Source organism: Chlorocebus sabaeus, chromosome 24 (assembly GCF_047675955.1).
Source record: "Chlorocebus sabaeus isolate Y175 chromosome 24, mChlSab1.0.hap1, whole genome shotgun sequence".
NCBI classification, from domain to species: domain Eukaryota; kingdom Metazoa; phylum Chordata; class Mammalia; order Primates; family Cercopithecidae; genus Chlorocebus; species Chlorocebus sabaeus.
The window spans coordinates 41,307,004-41,323,058 of record NC_132927.1 but is presented as its reverse complement, the minus strand read 5'-3'; the positions used below and the strand labels follow the sequence as shown (position 1 = coordinate 41,323,058).

The 16,055-nt window shown below is 50.3% G+C and overlaps 1 protein-coding gene across 5 annotated transcripts in view; it reads left to right on the top strand.

The window, feature by feature from the left end:
- The window catches only part of RAB15 (RAB15, member RAS oncogene family), a 39,980-nt gene that overhangs the window by 17,224 nt on the left and 6,701 nt on the right, over positions 1 to 16,055 (top strand). For 4 of the 5 annotated variants that reach the window (XM_037984133.2, XM_037984131.2, XM_037984132.2 and 1 more), the window contains exon 2: positions 15,988 to 16,048. In XM_037984133.2, the coding sequence (XP_037840061.1) occupies positions 16,002 to 16,048 (47 nt within the window). In that variant the 5' untranslated portion in view covers positions 15,988 to 16,001. Of the gene's footprint in view, positions 1 to 5,343; positions 5,481 to 15,987; positions 16,049 to 16,055 lie in introns of those variants that run through there. The other variant, XM_073011079.1, reaches the window with a different exon arrangement.

Sequence of the window (16,055 nt, the reverse complement as noted above, 5' to 3'; positions counted from 1 at the left end):
AAGCCCCCGTGGACTAGAACCGGCAGGGAAGGCTGAAGCTAGGCCTCAGTGTGGGCTGCTCGTCAGTTCCTGCAGCAGAAGGGAGCAGATGGAGTAACATGAGCAGAGATAACAGAGGTGGGATTGAGTGGGTGTCCGTGGGGCTCTAGGCAGTTTAGCTGCAACAGAAGGGATTCTTCAGAAAAGCGAGAACATTCCTCTGTTTCTCTCTCTGTCTCCCAAACTATAAGTGCTTTGATGGTGTGACCAAATCTTATTCCTCATTGTTTTCATAGTCCCTACTACAGGGCCAGGCAGATCTCAAAGCCTATTGTTAAATTAATGAATGAACCCAGGGACCAGTTGGCAGAGGGCATTGAGAGAGCCTGGCTAAGGAGGTGGAACATGAACCTTAGCAATGGTAGGAGGGGTTTTGAGTAGGGTACTAATGAGGTTGGCTGGAAGAAGGGGTTAAGACTTGAAGCAGGGAGACTAGTCAGGGGCTACAGTAGTATCTGGGCATAGAGGAACTTCTGAATGGCCCCTCACCCCCAGTGGTACCAACACCAACTTCCACACAGTCACCTGTTCTAGTTTCCCTCCAGAATGGGGAGTGGTTCAAACCAATCAACCTGGCAACTTCTGAAATAATCTCATGGGACCTGTGCCATGACCAGGTAGGGAGAAGGTGTCATACATGTGAACATCTATGTTCAGGGGACCTTTGAGGACCTTTCTGCATGGTGGCCAGGAGTCAGATGATGTAAACCACGAATGGAAACTGAAGAGACTGCTCAGGAGTTGTTGGTTTTCTTTTCTTTTCTTTTTCTTTCCTTTTTTTTTTTTTGAGACTAGGTTTCACTCTGTCGCCCAGTCTGGAGTGTGGCACAATCACAGCTCACTGCAGCCTCGATCTCCTAAACTCAATCAATCCTCCCGCCTCAGCCTGTCGAGTAGCTGGGACTACAGGCACATGCCACCACATTCAGCTAATGTTTGTATGTTTTGTAGAGATGGGGTTTCACTATGTTACCCAGGCTGGTCTTAAACTCCTGGACTCGTGATCCCCTAGCCTCAGCCATCCAAAGTGCTGGGATTATAGGCATGAGCTACCTCACTCCCTCAGGAGTTGGTTTTCTCCCTCCCATCCTTAGTCTTCCCTGAGTAGACCTGTCACCTACTCCCTGGACCTTTGGTTTTGAAAGCCACCCTCCAGGCTGCACTCCTTCTGGGTGAGGAGGCTGCACTCCTTCTGGGTGAGGAGGAAGGTGATCTGGTTGGACGAGTTGGGCTGCTGTGGCTTCAGGGCGCTTTCTCAGGTTGGGTTGCTGCTGCTATGTCACCTTTCTCAGGGAGTTCTGTTGGGACTGGCTTGGCTGCCTGGGGCAAGGGCTTGTGACTGAGGAGGTGGGAGAGGGTGAGGGAGGGGGTGGGGCTAGATCCAAGCCTAGAACCGAGTGACCTAACAGACACTAAGGCCTGTGCTTAGACACTAGGATCCTGGGGTTTGCAGGTTTCTAGACTGAGAGGAGCTGGGGGCAAATGCAGTGTGATGTTGTGAGAGGGTCAGGTCTGGGTCTGTGTGAGCCTTCAGGCAGCCTGAGACCAGTCTCTACCTACTCTGTTCCCCTGGTACCCAGAAAGGAAGGGAAGGTGAGAAGCAGTTAGAATGGAAAGAGCCCAGATTAACATGCACATTTCCTGTGGCCTTACTGGCCCTGTAACCTTCAGACACTTTGATGACATCTTTGTGCTTCATTTCTGCATCTGTAAATTGAAGATGGTAACAGAGTCTTTCTTAAAGATTGTTGTGAAGATTATAGAGCCTAGCACATACGAAGCACTTGGCAGAGCCCTCGATAAAATAATAGATGCTATCATTATATTATCATTATATTTATTTATTTATTTATTTGAGATGCAGTATCGCTCTGTCGCCCAGGCTGGAGTGCAGTGGCACAATCTCGGCTCACTGCAACTTCCATCTCCCGGGTTCAAGTGATTCTCCTGCCTTAGCCTCCTGAGTAGCTGGGATTACAGGCACATGCCACCACGCCCGGCTATTATTATTCCTAGCTATAAGACTGTTGTAGAGATGAATACACTGTTAGCGTGCTGGGAGGTCATCCTGCGTATCCACCACTTGTACCCTCAGTCATTCAGGCACTATTTACTGAGCACCAACTACATGCCAGGTGCCATGCTAAGATCTGGGGATACAGTGGTGACCAAAACAGAGAGAAACCAAGGAGCTGACTTACATTCCAGGGGAGTGCATAGGAAGCTATGTCTCATTTCAGTTTCTGCTCTAGTACCCCCCTTCCCCTGGCAGTGCCAGGGTCTGAGAAGGAAGAGTGAGGTGGTAAGGAGGTGTGAAGCAGTGGGGTGACCTGAGAGAAGAGGATGGGGTGGCCTTGTCTCAAGGCTTGGGCCCCTGCCAGGTGTCACTCTGCCTCAGGCCTCTGTTTCTCCTCCTGACACAGCCACAGACCTGGCCTCCCACCCCTTCCCCAAGGACATGACCTTGGGAAGGAACATATCTGAAGCCTGCAGAGGGTTTCCGCTGCTCTGCATCTGTGCCACGTTCACAGATCCGCAGATGCACCCACAGCTGGGAGCACCAGTTCCTTCCGCCTCCCTGCACTCCCTGGTTTCTGTTCCTTCCTCCTCCTCCTTCCTTCTCCCTGCTCCCCAAACAGGCTGGTGATGAGCTTTATAACATGAAAGCTGATATTTGGCCATTATCCTTCTACCCTGATTGCCAGCTCTTCTCAGAGTGCCTTCTTCTGTAATCCAATCTTTGCACCGGTTTCCCTGTGAAACTGCCAGTTTTCTGTATAGGCCTCTGCCCTCTCCTAGGGTTTTCTCTCTGATCAGTGAGCTTCGTCAAGGGGAACACAGGGCTTCCTGGACACGTAATTCCTCCCACTGAGGAAGAAGGGGCTAATCATCAGCCCTGTTTTATTTTATTTTATTTATTTATTCATTTTTGAGACGAAGTCTAGTTCTGTTGTGCAGGCCAGAATGCAATGGCTCGATCTCGGCTCACTGCAACTTCCGTCTCCCGGGTTCAAGCGATTCTTCTGCCTCAGCCTCCTGAGTAGCTGGGATTACAGGCGCCCGCCACCACGCCCGGCTAATTTTTTATATTTTTAGAAGACACAGGGTTTTGCCATGTTGGCCAGGCTGGTCTCGAACTCCTGACCTCAGGTGATCCACCTGCCTCGGCCTCCCAAAGTGCTGGGATTACAGGAGTGAGCCACTGCACCTGGCCGACCCCATCTCTTAAAAAACAAACAAACAAACAAAACTTGTAATTAACTGGTCATAGTGGCATGTGCCTGTAGTCCTAACTACTCGGGAGGCTGAAGTGGAAGGATTGCTTGAGCCCAAGAGTTGGAGGCTACAGTGAGCTGTGATCATACCACTGTACTCCAGCCTGGGTGACAGAGTGAGACCCTGTCTCAGGAAAAAAAAAAAAAAAAATTACTGATAACTCTGTGACCATGGCACCATGAACTATAGAAAGGGCTAATAGTTGGCTTTAAAATGTGGGTTATGGCCGGGCGTGGTGGCTCGCTCCTGTAATCCCAGCACTTTGGGAGGCTGAGGTGGGCGGATCACAAGGTCAGGAGTTTGAGACCAGCCCGGCCAACATAGTGAAACCTCATCTCTACTAAAAATACAAAAAATTAGCCGGGTGTTGTGCCAGGTGCCTGTAATCCCAGCTACTCGGGAGGCTGAGGCAGGAGAATTGCTTGAACCTGGGAGGTGAAGGTTGCACCAAGCTGAGATCGCGCCACTGCACTCCAGCCTGGGTGACAGAGTGAGACTCAGTCTCAAAAACAAAAAAAGCGGGTTATTTTCTTTTCTTTCTTTCTTTTTTTTTTTTGAAACAGAGTCTTGCTCTCTCACCAGGCTGAAGAGCAGTGGCGATCTCGGCTCACTGCAACCTCTACCTCCCAGGTTCAAGTGATTCCCCTGCCTAAGCCTCCCGAGTAGCTGGGACTACAGGTGCACACCACCACGCTAATTTTTTGTATTTTAATAGAGACAGGTTTCACCATGTTGGCCAGGAAGGATGGTCTCGATCTCCTGACCTCGTGATCTGCCCACCTCAGTCTCCCAAAGTGCTGGGATTAAAGGCGTGAGGCACCGTGCCTGGCCTAAAAGTGGGTTATTTTCTAATTGTTCTTCCCTGATTAAAATTTTCTCTTTGCCCATCTTTTCTCTAGGTATGTGCTGACTTCATTCACTCATTTATTCACTCGCTTATTCATTTTTGTTTTTATTTACTCAACTTTGTTGAATAATATTTAGTGATCTACCTGCTGCCAGGCAGTGAGAGTCTGAAATGAACAGGATGCTGCTTTGCCCTCTGGGAGCTTGCAGTGTAGCTGGGAATCAGACATCCAAACAAGCAGAATATTATGCCAAAGAAATGTCAGGCTGCTTTGGAATCACAGAGGAGGGAGAAATCCCTCCCGGGGAGGCTGGTGAAGTCTTCGAAGAGGAAGTGACATTTGAGTGGAGTCTGGAAGACGAAGCAGGATTCTCCGGGGCCATCCGGGTAGGGGAAGCACACATGCTCTTCCCTGTAGGAGGTGCTGTGGAGAACACCTCGAGTGGGGCTGCTCCTCTTCAGCTTTGCTGGGGCCAGCTGGAGTGGCCATACCATGGTCATACCAGCTGAAGTTCAAGAAGCCCCTTGCTAGGAGATTGCTTTGCTGACTGTGGGTGAGCGCAGGTGCATCTGGAAGCCCCCTTCTTTCTAAGATGTTTGCTTCTGAGTCTTCATATCCCAGTCTCTTCTTCCCTGAACCTTTTGCTACCAGTCAGCACCGCCCTGCCTGAGAAGGAGGCTGGCGGAGTGAGTGGTCAGTAGCCTGGTGGGTATTAGCTGCCTCTGTGGTGCCCGCTGGCCTAAGTAGCAGGCTTAGGGAGGCGAGACCCAGTTCCAGAAGCTGCCAATGGGGAGTGAGACGGGGTGGCTGGAGCACACTGCACATGTCACCAAGGTTCTAGCGAGGTCTGTGCAAAAGGCAGTGGAAAAAGCAAGGGGAAGACCCAGCCTGGTCAACATGGTGAAACCCCATCTCTACTAAAAATACAAAAATTAGCTGGGTGTGGTAGAGCACGCCTGTAGTCCCAGCTACTTGGGAGGCTGAGGCAGGAGAATCACTTTAACACAGGAGTTGGAGGTTGTAGTGAGCCGAGATCGTACCACTGCACTCCAGCCTGGGTGACAGAGTGAGGCCCTGTCTCAAAAAAAAAAAAAAAAAAAAAAAAAGTGGGGGAAGGGGAACACTGATCCTGATTATCTACTCCGTATACTTACTATGTACCTACTATGTACACAGGAACGGTGGGCTTTACGCATGGCATTTATTCAGTGTATAGAGATCTCAGCATCACATAGGAGTGGGGAGTTCTGAAGTTGGCCTTACTGGCGTTTGAGAAGTTTCTTGGTGCATTCTTCAGGTTCGCACCTCCAGACAAGTGTAAGTGCTATTGAATGCTGACTGTGTTCCAGGAACTAAGCCAGATGCTAGAAGACACGCAGTAAACAGTACAGATGCAGGTGCACATGTGAGGGTCCCCACAAGACCTAAGAGAAGGGAGGGGTCTTGCTGCAGTTCCCCTTTTATAACAAAGGAGAGAGTATCATTGACCCTCTTCCTAGGAACTATGAGTTTGACTGAAATGTGTCCTGCCACAGGATCTTTGCTGCTGCTTCTACCTGATTCTTTGGGTCTCCCTGTTGGTACCTTCTTGTCATTCAGGTCTCAGCTCGAATGTTACCTCCTTTAAAATGTCTTCTCTGGCCAGCCAGTCTAAAGTCACTTGTGCTTGGAGTCTCCTTACTCTCTACTTTATCCCACAGTTGCTTCTTATCACATATAGCTCTCTGAAATTAGGTATTCATTACTTATATCTGTCTTCCCCACTAGAATGAAGCTCTGATGAAAAGGATCTTTTTGTGCTGTTCATAGCTTGTCTTCTAGTACCTAGCTTAGTTCCTGGCACATTGTAAGCATTCAATAACAGTTTGAATGAATGAATGAACAAATGAAGGAATGAATGAATGCATTTTCCTAGAGGACTTCCGTTCTACCCTGAGGGAAGTTATAGGTAGTATTGGTTTCTTGGGACTGTTTTTTGTTTGTTTGTTTTGTTTTTTGAGACAGAGTCTCACTGTATCCCCCAGGCTGGAGTGCAGTAGCACAATCTTGGCTCATTGCAACCTCTGCCTCCCAGGTTCAAGCGATTCTTGTGCCTCAGCCTCCCGAGTAGCTGGGATTCCAGGAGCCTGCCACCATGCCTGGCCAATTTTTGTGTTTTTAGTAGAGACGAGGTTTCGCCATGTTGGCCAGGCTGGTCTCGAACTCCTGACCTCAGGTGACCCACCTGCCTCGGCCTCCCAAAATGCTAGGATTACAGGCATGAGCCACCACGCCCGGGTTGTTTTTTTTGTTTTGTTTTGTTTTGTTTTAAGACAGAGTCTCGCACTATCTCCCAGACTGGAGTGCAGTGGCGTGATCTCAGCTCATTGCAGCCTCAGCCTCCTGGGCTCAGGTTCAGGTGATCCTCTTACCTCAGTCTTCTGAGTAGCTGGGCCCACTGGTGGGTACCACCACACCTGGCTAATTTTTTAATTTTTTGCATAGATGTGGTCTCACTATGTTGCCCAGACTGATCTTGAACTCCTTGGGTTCAAGTGATCCTCACACCTTGGCCTCCCAAAGTGCTGGGTTTACAGGTGTGAGCCACCATGCCCAGGCTTGAGACTCTTAAGATGATGAGGCTGGAGGGAGTGCTTGAGCCCTAGAGATTCCTTACTCCAGAGTGCCCTTGCTGCAGAGGTGGCCCTGGAGGGTCACTCCAGCAACCTGGCTGAGCTGATGGGCATCATCTGATACCAGCTCTGACCAACAGGCAATATGGACCTTAGTCTAAGGCACTGACCCCTCATCTCTGCATACACCAGAGATGATGAGATTTGGGTGGGGACACAGCTAAACCATATCAGCTCCCGGGATCCCTGTGCGAATAGGGTCTTTTTTGGTGTTTTCGGGTTGTACAGGGTGACCTCTTTAGAGGTGACCTCCTGCCACAACCCACAGGAGGTGCACATGGCCTGCACATGCTGGTTTCCTGCAGTGGGAGGGGCTGGGGCACTCCTGGGACCTGTGCTTGGTAACTGGAGCTGGCCTGGCCCCGGGGATTGGGTGTCTGCCTTGGGTTTCAGGTGTATTAGGTTGTTCCTCATTGTGGAGTCTCATTACTAATGAAAAGCTCAGGTCGCACTGCTGGTCCTTTGGGCTGTGATTGATCCTGGTGATAACATTTGGCACCCAGAGGCAGCCCTGTTTCCACTGAAGCATGTGGTGCTTGGCTGGCAGGCAGGCAAGCTGGCACCTGCCCTTAACCCATGAGGTGCTGGCCCGCTAGTAGGCACACCTTACCTGTGCCAGAATGTAGGTTGTAGCCAGACTCTGGGAGCCATCTGGGCGCCACAGGGGGCGTCATTTCCTCTGTTCGTTGAAACGTTCCAGCTGAGTGCTGGCTCGGGCTTCATCTCTGCCCCACTCTCCTTCCTCTCCCCAACATAAGCCTCCTTCTACATCCTAGAGCTCTTTCCATTTCCCCTCCTGCAGCTCTGGGCTCGCTAATCTCATCTTTCCCTAAGGGGGCCTGACAGCTGCTTCTGGTAACATTCAATAAAGCTCTGTGTGCCAGACCCTGTGTTATGGGTTTTATACCTTATCTCACAATCTTCAAAAAAAAATTCTCTGAGAATTCTCTGTCACCCCCACTTTACAGGTGAGGAAACTGAGGCAAAGATAGGCTAACTGGCTTCCCCAACACCGTGCAGGTAATTAGTGATAAAGGCAGGACTGGAACCAAACTTGACCTCCTATTTGTGCTCTTAATGGCCAGGCCACTCTGTGTCTTGAGCCATACTTCCTCCATGTTTTCTAGAGCTTTCTAGGGAGGGAGACAGTGATGGGAAGGAGTGTTCTTTAGCGTGGATGTGCCCTGCCTCCTCCTCTCTGTAAGCGTCACAGCACCTCCACTGCTGAACTGGGGAGGCATCAAGTTCTCCCCTGTTTGCCCACCCAAGGCGAGCTAGCTTAGGAGCCACGTGAGTGCCAGGTGTCTCCCCTGCTGCATCCCTCTCTCCTGCCCCTGCCCCCGGTGCCCAGAGGAGGGCCCTGCCTGTCTTCCCAGTTCTCCAACAGCAATGCTCTCCCAGCACCCTTGGGCTCCAGTTGTGGCCTGGCAGCTGCTGGGGCAGAGGCCACACAGCCAGAGTCACAGCAGGATGAGGGTGGGGCCCGGGGCTGCCTCAGGCCATGGTTGCATGGCACCATCACTTCACTGAGGAACTTTTCTTGCCAATGTCTGTGAGGCATCAGGTGGCAGGACACGTCCCCCTGCTCTTAAGCCTCAGGCACACAGCCCTTCTTATGCTCTCTGGGGTTGGGGGGAGATCCCCCTCATGGAATTGCTTTTTTTTTCTTTCTTTCTTTTGAGACAGGGTCCTGCTGTGTCACTCAGGCTGGAGTGCAGCCTCAACCTCCCAGACTCAGTGATCGCCCTGCCTCAGCCTCCCAAGTAGCTGGGACTACAGGTGGACACCATCACACCTGGGTTTTTGTTTGTTTGTTTATTTTTTTCTAGAGATGGGGTCTCACTTTCTTGTCCAGTCTGGTCTTGAACTCCTGGGCTCAAGCAATCCTCCCACCTCGTCTTCCCAAAATGTTGGGATTACAGGTGTGAGCCACTGTGCTTGGCCTATTTATTTATTTATTTATTTATTTATTTATCTATTTAGAATTTGTTTTGGAATTGCTTCTTTATGCCTGGCACTATGCTGGCACTACGTGGCAGAGATTTTAAAAATAAGCAAACAAAACAAATGCTTTGTCAACCACAAAATGCATTCTCTGCCCCTTAGGTTCTTTTTGTGTAGTTGAGACTAGAAGACAAAAATAGGGGCAGTAAGGGCAGGGAGCGATGGTTTAGGGGTCTGCCTTCCAGCCCCCTTGTTGAAGCATCTGGCCCACCAGCTTGGGGGAGCCATTAGGCAGCAGTGGCCAATCCTGAGGCACTTCAGGTTCACTAAGAAAAGGTGCATGTGCTCTGTGGATACCCGTGGGCTGAACTTGGAGTCTGGTCTGGACCCGTGGCTGTGCTAGGATCACTGTCCCCAGCCCCAGCTGCAGTCAGCATGTTCATCATCCTTAGGCCTCTCTGCTTCTTTCTGCATGTTTGTCTACCTCATGCCCTGCTCATTATCAACTGGTCAGTCCCCTCTGCCCTGCCTGGAGTGAGCTGGTTTGATTGGCTTAGCTAAGCTTCCTTGCCTCTGCTGGCCAGGTCACCCTGTGGGTCACCAGCAAACCTGTTAATGGTCCAGTGTGAACCTGCTTCTCCACAAAGAACATGCTGCACCCAGCCCTGCTTCTCTGAGCTGAGGTTTGGGGCTGAGCTGTTCTAGCCAGAAAGGTCCACAGGGTGTGGCAGGCACCATGATGGGCATATCTGATGTGCCGGGAAAAACAGTCAGCTGCTCTCCATGCTTTGGGCACCTGGTTGGGAGAGGGCCCGTCTTTCTGACTTTCTCCTCCTGGGGCTCCTAGCGTCTCCGAGAACCTCTGCCAAAGCTGTGTAGAGGTGGTTTGCTTGTTTCTTAACACTTCTGTGCCCTATTTCTTTCTGTACCCAAGAAAGGAAGTAGACTGTCTTATAGGGACACTGTCAGGGTGATGGATATGGACTTACTGGAATCATGAACCATGCCAAGGAGCAAGGAGAAAATAGGCTATGGTGGGTGTCTTAGTTAGGGCTGGCTGCTGTAACAAAATGCCTTTAGCTGAGTAATTTAAAGCAAGAGAAATGTATTGCTCACAGTTTGGGAGGCTGGGAAGTCCAAGATCAGGGTGCCAGCAGATTCAGCGTCTGGTGAAGGCTGACACCAGAAGTCTCTGTGACAAAAGTGGCACCTTCTAGCTCCATCCTCACATGGCAGAAGAGGGAACAACTCCCTCAGGCCTCTTTTATAAGGGCATTAGTCCCACGCATAAGGGCTGTAACTCACAACTGAGTCACCTCCCAAAGGCCTCACCTCCCACCAGTACTGCACTGGGGATTAAGTTTCAACATGGGAATTCTGGAGAAACACAGACCTTCAGACCATAGCAGCGGGCTTCTCCCCGTGTGCCCCCTGCCTCACTTCTAGATGCTGCATAATGTCAGTGAAACCCCAACTCTACTAAAAATACAAAAAATTAGCTGGGTGTGGTGGGTGCCTGTAATCCCAGCTACTCGGGAGGCTGAGGCAGGAGAATCGTTTGAACCCAGGAGGCAGGGGTTGCAGTGACCTGAGATCGAGCCACTGCACTCCAGCCTAGGTGACAGAGCAAGACTCCGTCAAGAAAAAAGAGAAAAGGTATCGGGTGTGCCAGGGTGTGCGGGAAAAGGTGGTAAGATTCCTCAGCCTCCCAGGGTTGGGAAGCCTCTGGCCGAGTGAAGTATACCCTGGGTAGGTTTTAAGACACCACCTTTCCCGTCCAGCTCAGCTGTGGGATGTGGGAACATGAGTCAGTTACTTGGCTTCCCTGTGGCTCACAATGATAATACCTACTTCTGCCTACTTCATGGGAGCCGCATAAAAGCTGAGGGATTCCATAGCTCAGGGGTGTGCTATAAAGATAAGCACTATGCACCTGGGTGTGGTTCTGAAACTTCCTTGTGCCAAAGAGTGAGTAGGGCTGGCCGAACCCTGAGAATGTGCATTTCTCACACACTCTCTGATGCTGCTGATGCTGTAGTCCCTTGGCCGGCAAGGGTAGCTGGATAGCAGGGACCGGGACTCTGTAATGCCTTCCACTTCAGGGTTCTCTGGGCTGGTTTTCCTGACTCCCCAGGAAGCCTTTATTCAGCAGAGGGAAGGGAGGAGTGAGAGGACTACACTGTCACTGCTTCACAGACATCATTTAATTTATCCCACCACAGCCCTTGGGAGGGAAGTGGTGTTCTCCTTCTACACTTAAGAAAATGGACCTGGTGCGGAGGCTCATGCCTGTAATCCCAGCACTGTGGGAAGCTGAGGCGGGAGGATCACTGGAGCCCAGGAGTTCAAGACTAGTCTAGGCAATACAGGGAGACCTCATCTCTACAAAAACTAAAAAAAAAAAATTAGCTGGGCAAGGTGGTGCATGCTTGTAGTCCCAGCTACCCAGAGGCTGAGATGGGAGGATCTCTTGAGTCCTGGAGGATTGAGGCTGCAGTGAGCCATGACTGCACCACTGCACTCCATCCCTGGCAACACAGTGAGACTCCATCTCAAAAAAACAAAAACAAAAACGAAGCTAGGAGAAGTTAAGACTTGCCTGAAGTTACACAGCAAGTGCCAGAACCAGGATTTGGAACAGGTCTTTCTGACTTCAGGCCAATGGATGTTTCTTCCATGACATATATAGCTCTTGAACCTTCTTCTAGCTAGTATTACCCACAGTGCTGTTAAAAATACAGGTTTCTGGGCCTCACCCTCAAATTATGATTCAGTAGGTCTAGGCAAGTCAAGGTCATTGTTTTTGTTTTTGTTTTAAGTCACCCCAGGTGATTCTAAAGCTGAAGCTCTGCAAAGCACACACTGAGAAACAGAGAACTCTTATGCTCCCTCTCTTGACACTTCAGGTGCAAAACTTTTGTCCAAATGTAGTTCTCAAACTTATGCATGTATGAGAATCACCAGGAGAGCTTATTGAAACTGACTGCGGGGCCCCATACCTAGAGGGCCTGATTCTATAGGTCTGAGGTAAGGCCCAATAATTTCTTTTTCTTTTCTTCTTCTTCTTTTTTTTTTTTTTTTTTTTGAAACAGAGTCTTGCTCTGTTGCCCAGGCTGGAGTGCAGTGGCATGATCTCAGCTCACTGCAGCCTCCACCTCTCAGGTTAAAGCGATTCTCCTGTCTCAGCTCCGCATCCCAAACCCGCTCCCGAATAGCTAGGATTACAGGTGCCTGCCAGCATGACCAGCTAATTTTCATATTTTTAGTACAGACGGGGGTTTCGCCATGTTGGCCAGGCTGATCTCAAACTCCTGACCTCAGGTGATCCACTCGCCACAGCCTCCCAAGGTCTTGGGATTACCGGCGTGAGCCACTGCGTGTGGCCGGAATTTGCATTTCTAACAATCCCAGGTGATGCTGATGTTGCGGGTCCAGGGATACACTTTGAGAACAGCTTGTTACTCAGGCGATATGTGGGCAGTAGCATCATGTTCATCTGGGAGCTTCCTGCAGCGTCTCAGGCCTTGCCCCACACCTACCAGATCAGAATCTGCATTTTAACTCAATCCCTGCGTGATTCTCATGCACCTGGAAATTTGAGAAATATGCCCTTAGAGGTGCCAGAATGTTAAACCACTGGAGGCAGAGATAGATGGAGAATATCTCTTCTTCCCACGGATACTAAAGATGCAACAAAAAGGGCTGACTCTCTGGGTGTGTACCCAGGTGGGGCTGATGAGGACCGACAAGAGGCGAGATGTGGATAGAGTACTATTCCCTGAGGGAAGGCAGAGAGAACAGAGGAAAACCTGAAGAAAGGAGGTGGCTTCAGAGGAAAGGCATTCATCTGGGCCATAAAACAGCTGAGAGTACAGGGGTGGGGAACAGGGGTGGGGAGGGGGTGCCCTGGAGCTGAAGCCTTCAGTGGGAGGACAGTGATAGGTGAACACGCATGTGAATAAACAGTTTGCTAAGCAGCTGCGAGGGCTGGCCAAGGTGAGAAAGCATCCGTCTGCAGAGGCCTCAATAAGGCCAGCGTGTTGACTTTGTCCTGCAGTGCTCAGCAGTGGAAAAAACCAACAGCCACGTAGGGAGAGGGAAGGAGCCACGATGGGCACGGGTTACTGGGGCCAGGGCTTGACTGGTAGGTGGACACAGCGGAAGGCCCAGGCTGTGTGGGAAGAGCGCAGAAGCAATAGATTCCTCTTGAAGATCCTTGGGCTGTTAACCTTTTTTAAATTTAAGAAAGGTTGTATGGGTGGGGAGGGAGGAAGGAAAATCCTTCAGAAGACACAGACTTACTCTGTTTCTTCCATCATATGTGAATGCATATGGATAGCCAAAAGGTGAATAAAACACATGTGCCCAGGTGGCCAGTGAGACCTAGGTTGCAAGATGGTGGGGTGTGGGTGAGGCCGGAGAGTGCTGTGAGCCCCAAAATTCCCCAGCCTTGGTCCCCCGCCACATAGCTAAGAAGTAAGGGAGGAGGCCCAGCACTTTGGGAGGCCGAGACGGGCGGATCACGAGGTCAGGAGATCGAGACCATCCTGGCTAACACGGTGAAACCCCGTCTCTACTAAAAATACAAAAAACTAGCCGGGCGAGGTGGCGGGCGCCTGTAGTCCCAGCTACTCTGGAGGCTGAGGCAGGAGAATGGCGTAAACCCGGGAGGCGGAGCTTGCAGTGAGCTGAGATCCGGCCACTGCACTCCAGCCCGGGCTACAGAGCAAGACTCCGTCTCAAAAAAAAAAAAAAAAAAAAAGTAAGGGAGGAGGGAAGGAGTCACCACCCAGCCTCACTTCCGGTGGAGTACCCTGTCTCCTTGTCAGTCCTGTCTCTGGGGACAGTTGCCTGCTTTCATGTCTCCCTCCATCTCCTCTTCTCTCACAGGGAAAAATTCACCTTAATATTAGAAGTTCCTCTCCTAGCAAAGTCCTTCTCAAGCATCCACAGGCAAACAGGAAACTAAGCAGAGTTAGGGCTTCCATGCCTAGCCAACTACACGTGACTCTCCTCTCGCTCCCCTAAGAACCAGTGCAAGGGGCAGCATGGGCTCTGGCACAGATGGACCTGTGTTGGAATCTCTGCATGTGCTGTGCTGACCCTGGCTAGCCGTTGACCTCTCTGAGCCCTTATTTCCTTTCCACTAGGCTCTCTGAGGGCAGGGGCCACGTCTTTTTCACTGCTCTGTCTGCACTGAGCACTATGCAGGGCACATAGGAAGTTCCCGTAAATGTTTGTGGGATAAAGGAAATAAAACCTTCTCTCTTCCTGTCCCCCTTGTGATGGCTTTGCACAAGGCACTGTCCTTGGCCAGGTTTGCTAGGCTAGTGTGAGGATAAACCAGGTATATTACAAATTGGAGAAAACCTCTCGTTCTTCTTGGGAGAAGGTGCTATATCATGAAACAAGAATGTCTTGATTCCCTTCTATGCCAGGTACTGGGGAGAAACAGGTGCCTGATAACCACGGATCCAGGCAGGAATAAGCATACTACTGCCTCCCAAGGCCTGATGCCTCTCTCCTTCCTTCCTTCCTTCTTCCCTCCTCCTCTTCACTCTTTCTCTGCACACATGGAAGAATGGCTGCCAGGCATTGCCCATTTGGAAAAGTACAGCTCAATGGCTATGAATCAGCTTGGGCAGGCGAAAAATGATTCACGTCTGACCAAATCGATTTAGTTCAGGTTGCCCGTTCTGCATCTTTTTTCCCTTGTAATTAAATGATGATTGGTCTTGATGGTGGGAAGGAAAAGACAGAATTTAATTTGTTTGCCTTTGTAGAAAGCTGGGGACAGCACGGATAAGGGAAGATGTCTCCCATTTGGCAAATAACTGATGCGGAGGTGGAGTGGCAGTGGTGATGCTGGCACCTTCAGGCCTCCTGGGCCGGGCAGTGCAGCTGCTGGTAGACAGTTCAGAAGTCTACCATGTTCCCATCTGAAACTTGTGGCTGATCCTGCCCACTCCTGACCTTGCTCCAGGGAGTACACAAAGACGTAAGCTTAATTCACTCACCAGACGTAGCTCTTGAATCCCTGGGCATAGTGCCTGGGTATAGTTAGGGTTGAGGAGAGGCATGGTGAGCAAATCAACCTCCCTCATCTCTCTGTTGTCACTCAGAGTCAAGCTGGCTGCTGCTGGTGGTGCTGACTTCTTTGCTGCAGATTTCTCCAATATGTTTCTGCCCTGGACGCGTTTGTCAAATCCCTCGTGTTTCTTGTGTCTCGTGGCAGCTTAGCTCCTTCAGTCCTTGGATGAAGCAGCGTGGGAACTCTGTGCTTCCTCTCCCTTCCGCAGTGACATGCCATGCCACTACCTCTTCATCTGGTCCTATGACAGTCATTCACAAGCACCCGCATGTACCCAGCCCTGCACTAGCTCATGACAGCTGTAGTCAATTGGGTCAGGTGCTGTATCTCATCCAGCTCCTTCAGCAACCCTCTGAGATATTGGTAACGTCCCTGATGAAGACATTTACTGAGGTGGAAATGGAGGCTCAGTGAAGCAAGGTGCCTGATGTTATAGCAATGAGCTATGAGTGGCCAGAGTAAGGAGATAAGCTCAGGCCTGACGCCAAAGCCCATGCTCCTTCTAGTCAACCACAGCGCCTCCTGTGGTGAATGGGTGAGTCAGCAACCAAGATGCATGAGGCCTTTTTGGTGGGCCTTGGCTGGGTGCTGAGGCTTCAGGTACGATCACGGGTTGGAAGAGCCCTCCTCTCTCCACGGTCTGGCACTATGACCCCTTCTGGTTATTAACAAGGCAGAGAGAGAGAGAGGGAAGAAAGCCGGCAAATAATGCGGGTTGCTATTCCTAGAGATTAGAATTTCAGGAAGGATAAACACAGCATTCACTCCAGAAGTATAAATAGGAAGACTTCACACATGACTAGAATGAGACATGTTTTAAGTCTGTTGAGTAAGGCAGTGATGAAGTAGATGTCCCCAGATTCACTCTCCTCCTCCTGGTCCCCCAGGCCCTTCACTTTTGGCAACTTTCAGCTCAGGGAGGAAGGAAAGCCCCTTTCAAAGCTTCAGATACTTCCTTAAGGTCAGTTCCTGCTTAAAGAAGGCCTTTACATTACTTCATCCCTTTGCCAAATTAAACTGAAAGGAAACCTTTCAAGTGTGATTGATTGCATGGCCCTTTCCTGTTCATTTCTCATGGGTGCCCTTTCTAACTTTCTTGCTTTCTTCCTTTCTCCAGGTGTTGACTTTAAGATGAAGACCATAGAGGTGGACGGCATCAAAGTGCGGATACAGATTTGGTGAGTT